The following is a 17,017-nucleotide window of genomic DNA, read 5'->3' as shown; positions in this document are numbered from 1 at the left end:
TATCTACCGAGTTTTGCTCGCACACAATGAGGACAGTGCACACTGGACCTCTGTGAGTAGCTGCCACATGGTATATACCAAGAACAAGAGCAGACCCAAAGTTGGCCCTGTGGTATACATGTAATGAGTAGCACCATTCTGAGTTTCTTTCTACAACACTGTGCATTCTTTTAGTAAGATAAGTGAAAACTGGTTACTAGCAAGTTTTTTAATACTATAATATTTGAGCTTCTTCAGGGGAATACTGAAAACTGCATAATCAAATGCTTTTGACAAGTAACAGAGAATACCAGTTCACAATATTTTGTCCCATCACTTAAATTTTGTATAATCTAACTTGTGAACAAAAAAACAACATGTTCATTGGACAGATACTTTTGAAACAAAAATTGAGACTGACCAAGTGTTATGTTTTGAGGGAGATCTGTTATGATTCTTGCAGACATAACCCAATACCTTCAAGAAGTAGGTAAGTAGTGAAACTGATTAGTAATTATTAATAATTGTCTTTCTACGTTTCTTTTCAAGGGGTCCAAAATATCGATGTTCAGAGTCCCTATAAATATTCCCTTTGGTAGTGATGTATTGAATATTTGATTGAGTACATTGCATATTCATCTTTATTCATCTGTATTGCCATTGAGACAATGGAATATGTTTCATCTCTTATTCACATTATCAATATGCTTAATGGTATGCACAAATGCAGAATTTAGCATACATTTTAAATTTTAACATATATTCACAAACTGTACATCAAAAAATTATTTTACGTTATAAAATGGATTTTCAGCTAAATGGCAATGCAACTTTTTTAAAAATAATTTACATGACATGAGCCACATTGAGGGTGTTAATTTGTTAAGATTTTTAGTGAGCTGACTGGTGAAGTGAGGTGCCTTTACCTGTCTGTGTCTTGGAATATCTATTTAGTGTTTCCCCTTGTACCATACTGCCGTATACCTCCAATTATATAAAATTCTCTTGCATTTTGTTTAATGTAGAGTGATGAGACATAAACATACAGATTTACAAAAGTAGAGATGCTGAGCTCCAGATGGGCACAACAAAAAGACCCTCACAATTACAACTTTCGGCCATTGACTTTTTTCAACTATAGGCACACACACACACACACACACACACACACACACACACACACACACACACACACACACACACTGATGCAAATGCAACTTACATACACGACTGCAGTCTCAGGCAGTTGAAACCAGTGTGGTTTCATAATTAACAGGGTCATTGAGTCAACATGTGAACATGTAGGGATGGTCTGTTGTGGAGCTCCATGTTCAACAACGAACAGTGTGCTCTGAAATACTTGTGCATGCACCAGCATTATATATTTCAGCAGAGATGCCACTGATCACCATCTATCCTATTTTACGGAGCAGACAAGCCTTTGAACCCCACATTCTGTGAAGAGTCTTGGATGTCCAAGCATTTAAGACCAGTGGTAGTTTCAGTGTTCGTCTACCTCTTTCTGGAGATGCTCGTGACAGTAGCACATGAACATTCTACCAGTTGTGCCATTTTCAAGATACTCATTCACAGGTTCTGCATAATAATTTATCAAAGTTGCTTATCTCACTGAATTTCCCCATTTGCAGTCCATATCTTTGCTAGGATGATCCCCCATCTTTGTCTGCTCCACTTACATACATTTGTAACCACATTACATGCCTGCAACGTCACCAGGTGGCATCCAGTGTCACTGTGGGCAGTGGTCATAATGTTTTGGCTTTTCAGTGTATATTAAGTTTACTAAACACAGGTCAACAGTGGTCTCTTTGTCCAGCTCTACACATTTCTCTTATGATTGTTATTTGTATCTTCAATATCTCACTTACATGTTTAGAATTCCCCAGTAACTGCAGACCATACAAAATGTGAGACTGGAACAGACAAAAAGAGGTTACTTTCTGAAGTAACCGAATCTTTCAGTTTCCATATAACATATGTTATCATTGATACTTTTTTGCAGATAAAACTGATGAGTTCTCCTCAGACAAACTTGGAGTCAATATCAGAACCAGATTTTAAATTGTAAGGCATTTCCAGGGGCAGATGTGGTCTCTGACCACAGCTTGTTGGTTATGAACTGTAGATTAAAACTGAAAAAATTGCAAAAAGGTAGGAAATTAAGGAGAAGGGACCTAGATAAATTGAAAGAACCAGGGGTTGTTGAGGGTTTCAGAGGAAGCATTAGGCAGTGGTTGACTAGAATAGTGGAAAGGAATACAGTAGAAGAAGAATGGATAGTATTGAGAGATGAAATAGTGAAGCCAACAGAGGATCAAATATGTAAAAAGGTGAGTACTAGTAGCAATCCTTGTGTAACACAGAAGACACCAAATTTAATTGATGAAAGGAGAAAATATAAAAGTGCAGTAAATGAAGCAGATGAAAGGGAATTGTGATGGTGCTTGCCTGCTTTATTTCTTCATTGGTTGTCCTCTGTGTAAACATACTGGCTGAAAAAATAGGGAGTGGAAGTGCAACTACTGGCTACTGTATATGATGTAGCCAACACATGCACAGTCGCGTTTCACAGGCTTTTACTTTCACTGTTCGCAACCCCCCCATATTACACAGTTATAAGGCCAGTGCAGTATTGTTTAACTTTTGATAAGCCTCATTAATAGTTTGCAAGTGAACATCCACATCTTACTACAATAGTTTACTATTGAACATCTACGAGCAGTAAAAACATAACCACAAAGTTCACAGTTCTTGAAGATTAGAAAGGTATGTATGGAGCAGACACTGCCATTGTTTTAACACACGGCCTAATTGTTTCACAGTTAAGTTGAAGTATTGTTGGTTTCTCATCTGAAACTCAGCTGTGAACTGACTGTCGGGACCAAAAATTGGGCCATTATGTATCCCCACAATAAAAGGTGCTGAAACTATACATTGCTTGAAGTTTAATTTACAGAAATTACAATTAAAACTTAACTCATTAAATTAATTGAATACGTTGAAAAATTGTTTTTTAACAGTATCTTCTACTACAAGGGTTAGGCTGAATTATTTGTTTAAACCATGTAATTAACATATGTAGTTATGTAAACAATACTTTTGACAAAACTGTTAATTACTTTGAAATTAATTAAGGGCTGGTTTTGCTAAGAACTTTTCAAATTGAGCCAAATAGATCCTTTAAGAATACTATTAGTTGTTCCTCCAAATAGGGGGGAGGGGGATAAAAATCCTAGAAGGAGACCAAGGGATGAACATAGCAAGCAGATTCAGAGGGATGTAGGTTGGCTTGCATAGGACAGAGTAGAATGGAGAGCTGCAGCAAACCAATCTTTAAACTGCAGACCACAACAACATCAGTGGATTTGATAATTTTCCAGTGAAAGGACTGTTTACTGGAAACTGCTGCCAAGTAGTTCACTTGCAGACTTGTCAGCTGAGTTGATTGTGATTCTAATTTCTTTGAATTCATTCTATTGGTCTGATTCAAGTGACACTTATTGTGTGTTGTTGGGAAAGTGTTCTTGTGTGAGAATCTGCCATGCTGCTTTGCATTTGTTTCGAGCAGTGTCTATAAACCTTGCATAGGCTAATTTTTTGCATGAATAAACTAAGTTTTATAAAAAAAAAATTATATTTCAGGCATGTCCCATAATCTATATAAGCCCATCTAGTGACTGTCTTACAGTTATTATTATACACACTTCGCAGTACTAATATTTGTTTCTGTGTCCTGATCATCTTTGTTTTCTTCCTGCTAGTGCCTATATGTGATAGTGCACCATAGGGATATGTGTGTGGGGTTAATGAGGAAAGTGTTTCCCACACTGGTGACCCTCGACTGAAATGCACCCACTACCCGGCTTCCGCTTGCTACACCAGCTCATTTGCATTGTGCAGCCACATTGCAGATCCATTCCCACCCCTCTGCCTACCACTGCTAGTGAACAAGCAGTGCACCATGGTACAGAACAATCACGTTACATCATCCCTGGTGGGTATAGCCCTCACCAATGAGACCCACTACTCCCACCACCTCCACCTGCGGGCACAGATCGACAGATTCCAATTGTTCCTAACCTGCTTCATGCAGCTCACAGACACCCCCACTGTGTAGATACATGTACTCTCTCTCAGCCCTCCATCTGACTGTACCATGGTGCACTTGCCACTGTTCAATGTGCGTGATCCATGCCTTTGGTTTGTTTCTGTGGAGACGATATTCCAGGCTCTTCCATCAGAAATGACACAAGTGGAACCATTGATCACAGCAGAGGCATGCGATGTCATGCTACAGTCTGGCAAATTTAGTGCCCTACATGTCTGGCTCACAGAGCGACTCACTGTTTCAGAATTGCAGTGCAATTTCGCACTGTTCCCAATGCAGGAGTGTGTCTACAAGTGGCCCTCACAACCCCTTCACCACCTGGCCAAGCCTTCAGTGCTTCATGAAACACTGCTAATAGCAAATTGGTGCATGCTTTTGCCCACCGGAGTACATAGTGTTAGCTGTGCAGGAGTTTCAGATTGCCCAATGCAGCAGCTGCCACCACTACAGGGTTTTCAAAGCCCTTGAGGGACACAACATTGCCGCCAAATGCAATGTCACAACATCCATGTGCATGATCACATGCTAGCACAACCTGCAGCATCCCAAGCACCCCCAGTCCTCCACAGACATAGTGTAGCTGATAGCCAAGATGATTAGTAAGGTGGGTGAGCTCACTGTTGCCTTGGAGCGCATGCACCTGCCTCACACCATGCATTGCCCACCTCTGCCCAGTGGTGCTTACAACTACCAGTGTACACACTCATGCAGGCACCCCTCCCCACTGCAGCCAGTTCACTATAGCCATGGTGTGTGTGGGGCTGATAAGTACTGTTGGTACCAATAGCATTACGGCAGAGACACTGCAGATTGACATGTACATGTGCATGGGCCTCAAACACCAACAACAGCAATTGGTAGTAGGCACGCCTGTCTGCTCTGTGATTTTGCACCACCTACTTGTATGCGATCGTGGTAACCTCCACTCATTGCCACCCTTCCTCATCGACCCAGATTTGGACCTTTCTGTTTATTCCTGCTGATTACTGCCCTCTGCTGGCTGCCGTCCACTCCCCCCCCCCCCCCCCCCCCCAATCCTCACTGCAACAAACTGCTCAGCCATTAAATATACTGCTTGCACACCCAATCCATCGACCTTGGTCTCGGAAGAGATTTCTTATGGGCTTTTACTGTGGCTGATGCGACAGACGCCATCCTTGCCACTGATTTTATTTCTCACTACAGCCTCCTCCTCAACCTAAAAGACGGCTGTATTGTTGATACCACCTTCCATCGTTCCGGGCTACGTCAGTCCTCCCCACCACCTCTTGTTCCATCAAACAGCTCTCCTACTCTGGCCATTTTCCAACCTTCTCACCACATTCCTCCTCCTCACTCACACCTCCAAGTTCTTTATGAGGTTCACCTTGATATCTGTAACTACAATATCAGGATGCCTGGGCCACTGGTTTCCTCCTGTCCCTTTGTGCCTGACAAATGGAGAGCCATGCAGGCTGAGATTGAGGCAGCAGTCACCACAGGTGTGCTCCACCACTCCAGCAGCCTGTGGGTTTCTGCCCTACATCTCGTGCCAAAGAAAGGCAGTATGGGCACCCGTGCATGGACTTCTGAGCTCTTAGCTCCAGATGGGAGCCCAATCCTTACCCTGTTCCACTATTGCATAGTTATAGTGACGACTCATGTGGCATAACCATTTTCAGCAAAGTGGACTGCACAAAAACGTTCACACAGTTACCAGTTGCCCCTGAGGACATAGAGAAGATGGCCTTTATTATACCTTTTGGTTTCTTCCTGCCATTTAACCTCCAACAAGCTGCCCAGAAATGGAAATGTTCCCTCAACAACATCCTACAGGATGTTTTGAGATGTTTCACCTATTTTGACAACATCCTTATTTAGTCACATGGTCTCAAGGAGCACTGACGCCATCTCCAGGAGGTATTCTCTCACCTCTAGAAGGCTAGCGCCATTATCAACAAGGAGAAGTGCATTTTCAGTGTTCTAGAGTCCAACTTCCTGGGGCACAGGACATCGTTCATAGGCTCTCGCCCCATTGACGAGAAGGTCTGTGCTGTGTCTGATTTCTCACATGCCACTATATACAAGGGTCTCTGCGAGTTCCTCAGGGTGGTAAAGTTTTTCAGGCGCCGCCTAAAGGACACTGGAAGTATGCAAGTGCTGTTTACAGCTGCCCTGGCAACCAAACAAAAGGCAACAGGCCTGTTCCCTGGATGCTACAAGTGTTGAGCAGTTTGAACCAACAATGCACAATTTCTCGCAATCTGCACTCCAAGCATACCTCCACCCCACTGATCCACTTGCAGTTATCACTGACACCAGCCAGTCTGACATAGGTGCATTCCTGCAACAACATCTTGAAAGGATTTGGTAGCCCTGGCATTTTTCTCAGTGAAGCTTATGGAGCCGCAGCTACATTGGGCCACAGAGTTCCTCACGGTGTACAAGGTGGTTAAGTATTTATGCTCCTCAGTGTAGGGGTGCCAATTTGAAATTTTTACCAACCATCACCTCTTGACAATGGGTATTTGCCACAAAGAGGGCATGTAGCTCTCACTCCGCCAATTCAGAAAGCAGGAGTGTATTGTGCAGTTCCCCACTGAAGTCTGGCATATAGCCAGAATGGACAACATAGTCACCAATTGCTTTAGCTGATCATGCGCCCTTCCCACTCCCCTCAATTATGTTGCCCTCACAGCTGACCAGGTTGCCAACACCAAACTCCTATGGGTGCAAAGTGACATAAATGTGGGTCTCAACCCACAAACATGCACAATACTAGGTGCCCACGAACCCATCTGGTACAACGTCCATGCCAGTACTGACCACTCTCAGAGTGTGCCTACCCATTTCTTCCCCTGGATTTCTGCAGTTGCTTGACCTGGCCCACCCCTGTGTTGATACTTATGCCACATTCACGCAGGAGTGTGTGTTTTGGCCCAATATCCAGCACAACTGCACCAACTGAGACAACACCTGCATCCCATGCCAGCTCTCTTAAATAGGCAGGGACCTGCATGCCCCCATCATCTCTTTCACTCCCAGTGGACCATTGCTTCTCCCACACATATATGATATGGCCAACAGTGTATGCTTACTATCATCAGTAGGTTCACTCAGTTGTCTGAAGTAGTACCTCTGTCCAACATAGCTGCAAACACAGTGGCAAAAGCTTTCATAGATATGTGGGTCTCATGTTTTAGGTGCCGCCACCACATCACCATTGACTGCAGGTGGCAGTTCATGTCCTGTTGATTTAAGAATCTTGCGCTAACTTGCAGCAAGCACACGCACTTCACAACAAACTGCCATCCTGCTGCTAATGACATGGTGGAGTGATTACACAGATCTCTAAAAGCTACCCTCATATGCTACTCTACAAGTTGATCTACTTCTCTTCTTCTAATCCCTTTAGGTTATCAAGTGACCCAGAAGGCAGCTTCTGTAAAGTTTGGAAGGTAGGAGATGAGATACTGGCAGAAGTGAAGCTGTGAGTACCGGGTGTGAGTCGTGCTTCGGTAGCTCAAATGGTAGATCACTTGCCCACAAAAGGCAAAGGTCCTGAGTTCGAGTCTCGGTCGGGCACACAGTTTTAATCTGCCAGGAAGTTTCATATCAGCGCACACTCCGCTGCAGAGTGAAAATCTCATTCTGGAAACATCCCCCAGGCTGTGGCTAAGCCATGTCTCCGCAGTATCCTTTCTTTCAGGAGTGCTAGTTCTGCAAGGTTCGCAGGAGAGCTTCTGTAAAGTTTGGAAGGTAGGAGACTGGCAGAAGTAAAGCTGTGAGTACTGGGTGTGGGTAGAGCACTTGCCCGCGAAAGGCAAAGGTCCCGAGTTCAAGTCTCGGTCGGGCACACAGTTTTAATCTTCCAGGAAGTTTCATATCAACGCACACTCCGCTGCAGAGTGAAAATCTCATTCTGGAAACATCCCCCAGGCTGTGGCTAAGCCATGTCTCTGCAGTATCCTTTCTTTCAGAAGTGCTAGTTCTGCAAGGTTCGCAGGAGAGCTTCTGTAAAGTTTGGAAGGTAGAAGACGAGATAATGGCAGAAGTAAAGCTATGAGTACCGGGTGTGAGTCGTGCTTCGGTAGCTCAGATGGTAGAGCACTTGCCCGCGAAAGGCAAAGGTCCCGAGTTCGAGTCTCAGTCGGGTACACAGTTTTAATCTGCCAGGAAGTTTCGACAAAGATATTAACTGAAAGATATTTGTTTCATGTGGACATTTCTGAGCTCTATTACCCGTGATAGAATTTTATATTAATTTATTAATGTGAATGGACAAAAATGCTTATGTTCAAGGCTTAAAGGGAGACATCAGAGACGAGCTGCTACTTTTTACCCATAGGTTTGAACAACTCATAGGTACTATGGAGATGATTTGGGACTTTATTTGAGATTCCCTGGAGGGAAGGCAACATTCTTTTCCAGGAAAACTATTGAAAAAATTTAGATAACCAGTATTTGAAGCTGACTGCACAACGATTCTACTTTCCATGCACTTTCCATGTAAGGACCATGAAGATAAGCTAAGAGAGATTAGGGCTTGTATGGAGGAATATAGACAGCTGGTCTTCCGTCTCTCTATTTGCAATTTGAACAGGAAAGGAAATGCCTAGTAGTGGCACAGCGTATCTTCTATCATGCACTGTATGGTGACCTGGAGAATATAGAAGTAGATGTAGAAAGTTATTGTGAAAATGTACAATATAGTATTGACTGATCAACATTAAATGTTTTTGTAGTAACTGTTGCCAGTGTGGCACAGTTTAAATGAAGAATTTTACGTGAGAAAGCTTTGTGCAAGACAGAAGGCACATCCGTTGAAAGCTGACAAGAGGGAAAAGTGAAAATTAATTTCTCAGCAAAGGTGGACCATTAGAAAAATAATATAACTTATTTTTATTTCACCACTTCATGCCCCAAATATACAGTTTTTCTTTATCTGAATGATAGAATGTGTGAGAAGTATTCTGGAGTGCAAAAGAAAATATCTTTTTTTTTTGGTCCCGTGAGAAACTTGTGGCTGAAAATCATTATGAGTTCAATGAAGATGTTCTGGCAAGCACAAGGTATGTATTTCACAGACATTCCAAAATCATACTTCAGAGATGGAATCTACTCATTTAAAAAAAACTGTATATAATTCACTGACCTGAGAAGTGACTATATGAACTACATCTAGTACATTTTTTACCCAAAGTATGCAGTCTTTCATTTCTGTGCTGAGAACTTCCACCTCCACCACTATCCATCTGCCCTCAAGCACAAGTATATTAGTGGTTCAAATGGCTCTGAGCTCTATGGGACTTAACTTCTGAGGTCATCAGTCCCCTAGAACTTAGAACTACTTAAACCTAACTAACCTAAGGACATCACACACATCCATGCCCGAGGCGGGATTCGAACCTGCGACCATAGTGGTCGCGTGGTTCCAGACTGTAGCACCTAGAACCGCTCGGCCACCCCGGCCGACAGTATATTAGTGGTTTGCTTGTTCAGGTAGGAGTATATAAGTCTAAGTTTTCTTGTAACTACTAAGAATCTGTACAATAGAAACTTGGTGTAGTTGCAAATGATGAACTATGGTATAACAAGTCTGATTTACTACAACAGCTACAAAAGCTAGCTACACAAACTGCGAATAATATAAGGGACAGAGAGGAAGCTTATAGTCTAGTGTGGTGGGTATGGTCTATGTGTGCTAAACGACACACAAAAATTAATACTTATTACATACTTACTATTTACTGAAGCATGTAAACCTGTGTATAGTGATCAGTTAGGATTATTGACAAATGTCTAAAATGCATACAAATTTATGGTAATATATTGGAATATGTTAAAATTGTTTTGAAACAAACTATGCTGGCAACCCCCATTTCCTCATTTGTTACATTGTGAAGTTTCAGAGTTAACCATCACAGCTCGGGGATAAAGTTTTGTCAGACGAGTTGTATAGCTTCTAGCACATTTACCAACAAGAGTCTGCTTTTGCAGGTAATAGCTTCAATCTGTCCAGGAAATGGGAGACCCATAGCCGAAGTTCAGCAGGGAAGCATAAAGGACTACAATGAGTGTGTACAGGAAGCCAAGAAAGCCTGGCAGATATGGGCTGATATACCAGCACCCAAACGTGGGGAAGTTGTACGACAGATTGGAGATGCCCTAAGAGAGAAGCTGATACCACTTGGGAAATTAGTATCCCTTGAAATGGGTAAATATAATTACAGATATGTGTCTCATAGTAAATTTCATTATTCAGATATGCCCATGTAGTAATTTCATGACAGGACTGCTAAACCCATAAAAAATTATATGGAATTGAATACAAAAATGACTTTTGATGAAAATTATTAAAATTTCAGAACAAGAAAAAAGTGTTAACAAGCAAGGTGGGTATCAGAAATATTTAGTTCCACCCTATTGTAAATTTCAGTAAGGCAATCTGTCAAGCAATACACATGCTACCTCTAATCAATTTGAGACTTTTGAGCTCAAAAATTTATTTTATTTTATCGCAAGTTCTGTTGATAATAGCATTAGAGTTGCTAGAACATGGAAGGAGTCATTGTTTTTATAATATTTACGATCATTTAATTTTTCATAAAATTTACAATAATGGAGACAGTAAAGTACAATATAGCAAATTTATGTTAATAATTTATATCATCCAATGTTACAACATAATGCACGAAAATAAAAATGCACAAAAATAAATAAGGCACAGAATACGAGATGTCAGAATTAATATTTATGCTTACACTAAAAGACATGGACATTATATATAAAGCAAAAGCGCTGGCAGGTCGATGGACACACAAACATACACACAAAATTCAAGCTTTCGCAACAAACGGTTGCTTCATCAGGAAAGAGGTAAGGAAAGGGAAAGACGAAAGGATGTGGGTTTTAAGGGAGAAGGTAAGGAGTCATTCCAATCCTGGGAGCGGAAAGACTTACCTTAGGGGGAAAAAACGACAGGTATACACTTGCACACACACACATATCCATCCGCACATACACAGACACAAGCAGACATTACTTTCTAGTTCACCTTTATCTCACCCCATATATTTTTATTTTTATTTTCATTTTCGTTTCAGCCTCATGTTACACTTTCCACCTTCTAATACCATGTCACCCTCACAACACCCCCACAACGACCCCATTAAGTTTTATTTATATTCCCTCCGCAAACATGCCTTCGCCCTAGCCAGATTACACTCCCATATTTTACATAAAATATCTGCTTGTGTCTGTGTATGTGCGGATGGATATGTGTGTGTGTGCGAGTGTATACCTGTCGTTTTTTCCCCCTAAGGTAAGTCTTTCCACTCCCGCGATTGGAATGACTCCTTTTAAAACCCACATCCTTTCGTCTTTCCCTCTCCTTCCCTCTTTCCTGATGCAGCAACCGTTTGTTGCGAAAGCTTGAATTTTGTGTGTATGTTTGTGTGTCTGTCGACCTGCCAGCGCTTTTGTTTGGTAAGTCTCATCATCTTTGTTTTTAGATATATTTTTCCCATGTGGAATGTCTCCCTCTATTATATATATATATATCTAAAAACAAAGATGATGAGACTTACCAAAAAAAAGCGCTGGCAGGTCAATAGACACACAAACATACACACAAAATTCAAGCTTTCGCAACAAACGGTTGCTTCATCAGGAAAAGTTGACTTGAAAAGTCATTGTCTACCTACACAAGTTCACCACAGGATCAACATAGCCCAGCTCTAACCAACACTTTTTCGCCTTTTTTCACACCAGACCTCCAGTTGCTTTCTAGTTCACCTTTATCTCTCCCCATATATTTTTATTTTTATTTTCATTTTCATTTCAGCCTCATGTTACACTTTCCACCTTCTAATACCATGTCACCCTCACAACACCCCCACAACGACCCCACTAAGTTTTATTTACATTCCCTCCGCAAACATGCCTTTGCCCTATCCAGATTACACTCCCATATTTTATTTTCTCAGGCTTGTCTGACATTTGGCATTACCCCCAAAGGCCTCACACTTAAAGTTCCCATCTCTGACTGCAACCCTTCTTTCCATCAGTCCCTATACCAGTTCCAAACTGAACAATCCATTGCCCTCACCCACCTAATCCTTCACCTACACATCAATTCAGCCAATGAACACAACCGTCAAATCCTATCCTTAATAAAAGTCCTCAATCTTTCCTCTCCCACATCCATACCGGCTGTTAAGAGCATCCTCCTACAGGCCAACCGCAAATTAGAACAGCATGCCACCCTCCACCTTAAAAAAACTATTCAATTTCCTGGTTTCCCACCTCCGGAAAGGCAACTCACTCACCCTCCACAACCTTTCCAGCAAACCTCAACCTCCTCTCATTGCACACAGACCCAGTCTCTCCCATCTACTCAATCTCCCACTTCCAGCTCCACTCCCTCCAAAACCTCAAAATTCCAATCAACACAATCTGGAACCACAACACCCTAATTCAGTAGTTAACCTTTCCTCCAAACCTCTCTCCCAATCCGAAACCTCTGTCCTATCCAAAGGCCTCACCTTCAGCCCCACTCCCAGATTCAACCAAACAGCCCTCGTCAAAGATTTACTGTCCTACACTCGTACTCTCTGCTGGAAATATCACTTTGCCATGAAGAAAAATGATCCTAATCCTAGTCCTAATGATCCAACTCCCCAAGACACTATCCAAATTGAACCCTGCCTGGAACAGTTCCGTCCTCCGTCACAGTGGGACCCACCTCCTCTTCCTCAAAATCACCCCCTCCAAACCTTCCAGGAATTTCTGACTTCCAGCCTTGCCTCTCAGTCCTTCATAAAAAACCTTAATCCTACTCCCAACATCACCACTGCTGAAGCCCAAGCTATCCGTGATCTGAAGGCTGACCATTCCATCGTCATTCTTCCGGCGGACAAGGGTTCCACGACAGTGGTACTTGATCGTCGGGAGTATGTGGCTGAGGGACTGCGTCAGCTTTCAGACAACACCACATACAAAGTTTGCCAAGGTAATCCCATTCCTGATGTCCAGGTGGAGCTTCAAAGAATCCTCAGAACCTTAGGCCCCCTACAAAACCTTTCACCTGACTCCATCAACCTCCTGACCCCACCGACACCCTGCACCCCTACCTTCTACCTTCTTCCTAAAATTCACAAACCCAATCATCCCGGCCACCCCATTGTAGCTGGTTACCAAGCCCCCACAGAACGTATCTCTGCCTACGTAGATCAACACCTTCAACCCATTACATGCAGTCTCCCATCCTTCATCAAAGACACCAACCACTTTCTCGAACACCTGGAATCCTTACCCAGTCTGTTACCTCTGGAAACCATCCTTGTAACCATTGATGCCACTTCCTTATACACAAATATTCCGCACGTCCAGGGCCTCGCTGCGATGGAGCACTTCCTTTCACGCCGATCACCTGCCATCCTACCTAAAACCTCTTTCCTCATTACCTTAGCCAGCTTCATCCTGACCCACAACTTCTTCACTTTTGAAGGCCAGACATACCAACAATTAAAGGGAACAGCCATGGGTACCAGGATGGCCCCCTCGTACGCCAACCTATTCATGGGTCGCTTAGAGGAAGCCTTCTTGGTTACCCAGGCCTGCAAACCCAAAGTTTGGTACAGATTTATTGATGACATCTTCATGATCTGGACTCACAGTGAAGAAGAACTCCAGAATTTCCTCTCCAACCTCAACTCCTTTGGTTCCATCAGATTCACCTGGTCCTACTCTAAATCCCATGCCACTTTCCTTGACGTTGACCTTCATCTGTCCAATGGCCAGCTTCACACGTCCGTCCACATCAAACCCACCAACAAGCAACAGTACCTTCATTATGACAGCTGCCACCCATTCCACATCAAACGGTCCCTTCCCTACAGCCTAGGTCTTCATGGCAAACGAATCTGCTCCAGTCCGGAATCCCTGAACCATTACACAACAACCTGAAAACAGCTTTCGCATCCCGCAACTACCCTCCCGACCTGGTACAGAAGCAAATAACCAGAGCCACTTTCTCATCACTTCAAACCCAGAACCTCCCACAGAAGAACCCCAAAAGTGCCCTACTTGTGACAGGATACTTTCCGGGACTGGATCAGACTCTGAATGTGGCTCTCCAGCAGGGATACGACTTCCTCAAATCCTGCCCTGGAATGAGATCCATCCTTCATGAAATCCTCCCCACTCCACCAAGAGTGTCTTTCCACCATCCACCTAACCTTCGTAACTTCTTAGTTCATCCCTATTAAATCCCCAAACCACCTTCCCTACCCTCTGGCTGCTACCCTTGTAACCGCCCCCAGTGTAAAACCTGTCCCATGCACCCTCCCACCACCACCTACTCCAGTCCTGCAACCCGGAAGGTGTACACGATCAAAGGCAGAGCCACGTGTGAAAGCACCCACGTGATTTACCAACTGACCTGCCTACACTGTGATGCATACTATGTGGGAATGACCAGCAACGAACTGTCCATTCGCATGAATGGACACAGGCAGACAGTGTTTGTTGGTAATGAGGATCACCCTGTGGCTAAACATGCCTTGGTGCACGGCCAGCACATCTTGGCACAGTGTTACACTGTCCGGGTTATCTGGATACTTCCCACTAACACCGACCTATCCGAACTCCGGAGATGGGAACTTGCTCTTCAATATATCCTCTCTTCCCGTTATCCACCAGGCCTCAATCTCCGCTAATTTCAAGTTGCCGCCGCTCATACCTCACCTGTCTTTCAACAACATCTTTGCCTCTGTACTTCCGCCTCGACTGACATCTCTGCCCAAACTCTTTGCCTTTACAAATGTCTGCTTGTGTCTGTGTATGTGTGGATGGATATGTGTGTGTGTGCGAGTGTATACCCGTCCTTTTTTTCCCCCTAAGGTAAGTCTTTCCACTCCCGGGATTGGAATGACTCCTTACCCTCTCCCTTAAAACCCACATCCTTTCGTCTTTCCCTCTCCTTCCCTCTTTCCTGACGAAGCAGCCGTTGGTTGCGAAAGCTAGAATTTTGTGTGTATGTTTGTGTTTGTTTGTGTGTCTATCGACCTGCCAGCGCTTTCGTTTGGTAAGTCACATCATCTTTGTTTTTAGATATATTTTTCCCACATGGAATGTTTCCATCTATCATATTCATATCATTAATTTGAACCCAACAATTATGTTTGTTATTGTCACTGTCGCATTTCAAAATCTTTTCTGTCGTCTTATTTTCTCTTTCTGTTTTTGCCAGTAGTTTCACTTTGTATTCACCTTCTCCTTTTTACATAATCTACTGTACAATTTTATCCCGCCTATATATACTCAATACACACACCCACCCACCCACACACACACACACACACACACATTAAAAAAAAAGTAACTGAATGAGTAGAATTCTCCCAATTGCTCTTGAATTTAGGTGTTCCGAGAACAAGACTTTTGATGTCTCTAGGTGGTGCATTGAAAACTTTCATGCCTGAATAACTGTTCCTTTCTGCACAAGAGTACAGTTTGTTTGTTTACTATGTAAGTCCTGTTTCATTCAACCTTGGATTGTGGCCATGATATGCCCTATTGGTTTTGAAAAGAGAGTAGTTTTTAATAACTAAACATACAATGGGGATGATATACTGAGATGTCATTGTAATAACCTGTAGTTTCTGGAAAAGGTTCCTGCAAGTCTGGCTTGGATGATCACCACGCGTAATGAATATAACTCTTTCTGAGTGACGAAACACTTGTTTTTGCCAGGGGCTGATTACCCCTAAAGATGATGCCTTAAGACAAAAGTCCATGGAAATATCCAAAGTAAGCAGTTATGAAGGCATCCTTATGTGTAAATGATGCAATTATGCATTAGGCAAAAGATGCAAAATGAAGTATTTTTGCCAGATCTGAGATATGCTTGGACAAATCTAATTTGCTATAAATATTACATGCAAGAACTTAGCAGAGTCCACATGCTGTATTTGCTGTTCACTACATGTTATATTTGTGTCCTCTTGTTCTTTATGTGTAACACAAAACTGTACATAATGAGTTTTTTTGACATTCAGTGAGAGTCAATTACACATAAATCAGTTGAGGGATTAAAAGAGGTTTCCCTGTTGTTTTATCCACTGGGAGAGAAGTATCATCTGCAAAGAGGGTGAACTTGCTCACTACAGTGATTCAGAGTAGGAGGTCATTTATAAATATAAGAAACAGTAAGGGTCTCAGCACTGAGCCTTGTGGCACTCCAGTGTTGACTATGCTCACTTAGATGATGATGATGGAATTCCATTACTGACAGTAATTTTTACCACCTGTTTCCTGCCTGTCAGACCATAAGATTCTTCTTTATTTATCAGAGTTTCATGGCTGACACCGTCTAAAACCATAGATAGATCACATAGGATTCTGATTATAAATGATTTATATTGAGTCAATCTTTGGGAGTGATCTGAAGGTTATATTATTCTTGAAGAATCAAGTTTGCCAAGATTGCTAGTAATTCTTTTTATTACTATTAGCAGTTTTGACAAATCTATGCTGTCATCATTGGATCTTGTAACATAGTTAGATGTATATGCTTTTTACAACACTGAAAGTCACATAGTGATGTTGCATCAAAATGTAATAAAGAGTGGTAAGGAACAGCAGAATGTCACAAATAAAACATACTAAATATTGTGCTGATATCCCAGCACACACTAATCACTTGACTTATACTGTCAAGTGATTAGTATATGCTGAGATATCAGCTGGTGTTTGCTGCCACTTTTTATTACATTTTGATGCAACATCACTATGTGTCTTAAGTGTTGTAAAAAGCAAGTTTGTCTAATAATGTTACAAGACAGAATGATGACAGCCTAGATCAGTCAAAACTGGTAACAGTAATGAAAAGAATTCCTAGCGATCTTGGCAAACTTGATTCTTCAA

The 17,017-nt window shown here is 42.4% G+C and overlaps 1 protein-coding gene across 1 annotated transcript in view; it reads left to right on the top strand.

The window, feature by feature from the left end:
• LOC124603724 (alpha-aminoadipic semialdehyde dehydrogenase-like) overlaps window positions 1-17,017 on the top strand; it is a 70,312-nt gene that overhangs the window by 13,527 nt on the left and 39,768 nt on the right. The window contains exon 2 of the mRNA XM_047136420.1: window positions 10,088-10,304. Within this exon, the coding sequence (XP_046992376.1) occupies window positions 10,088-10,304 (217 nt within the window). The remainder of the gene's footprint in view (window positions 1-10,087; window positions 10,305-17,017) is intronic.

This window comes from Schistocerca americana, chromosome 1 (genome assembly GCF_021461395.2).
Source record: "Schistocerca americana isolate TAMUIC-IGC-003095 chromosome 1, iqSchAmer2.1, whole genome shotgun sequence".
Classification (NCBI taxonomy): domain Eukaryota; kingdom Metazoa; phylum Arthropoda; class Insecta; order Orthoptera; family Acrididae; genus Schistocerca; species Schistocerca americana.
Note: the sequence above shows the minus strand (reverse complement) of the source record. Positions and strands in the feature narration are given on the sequence as shown.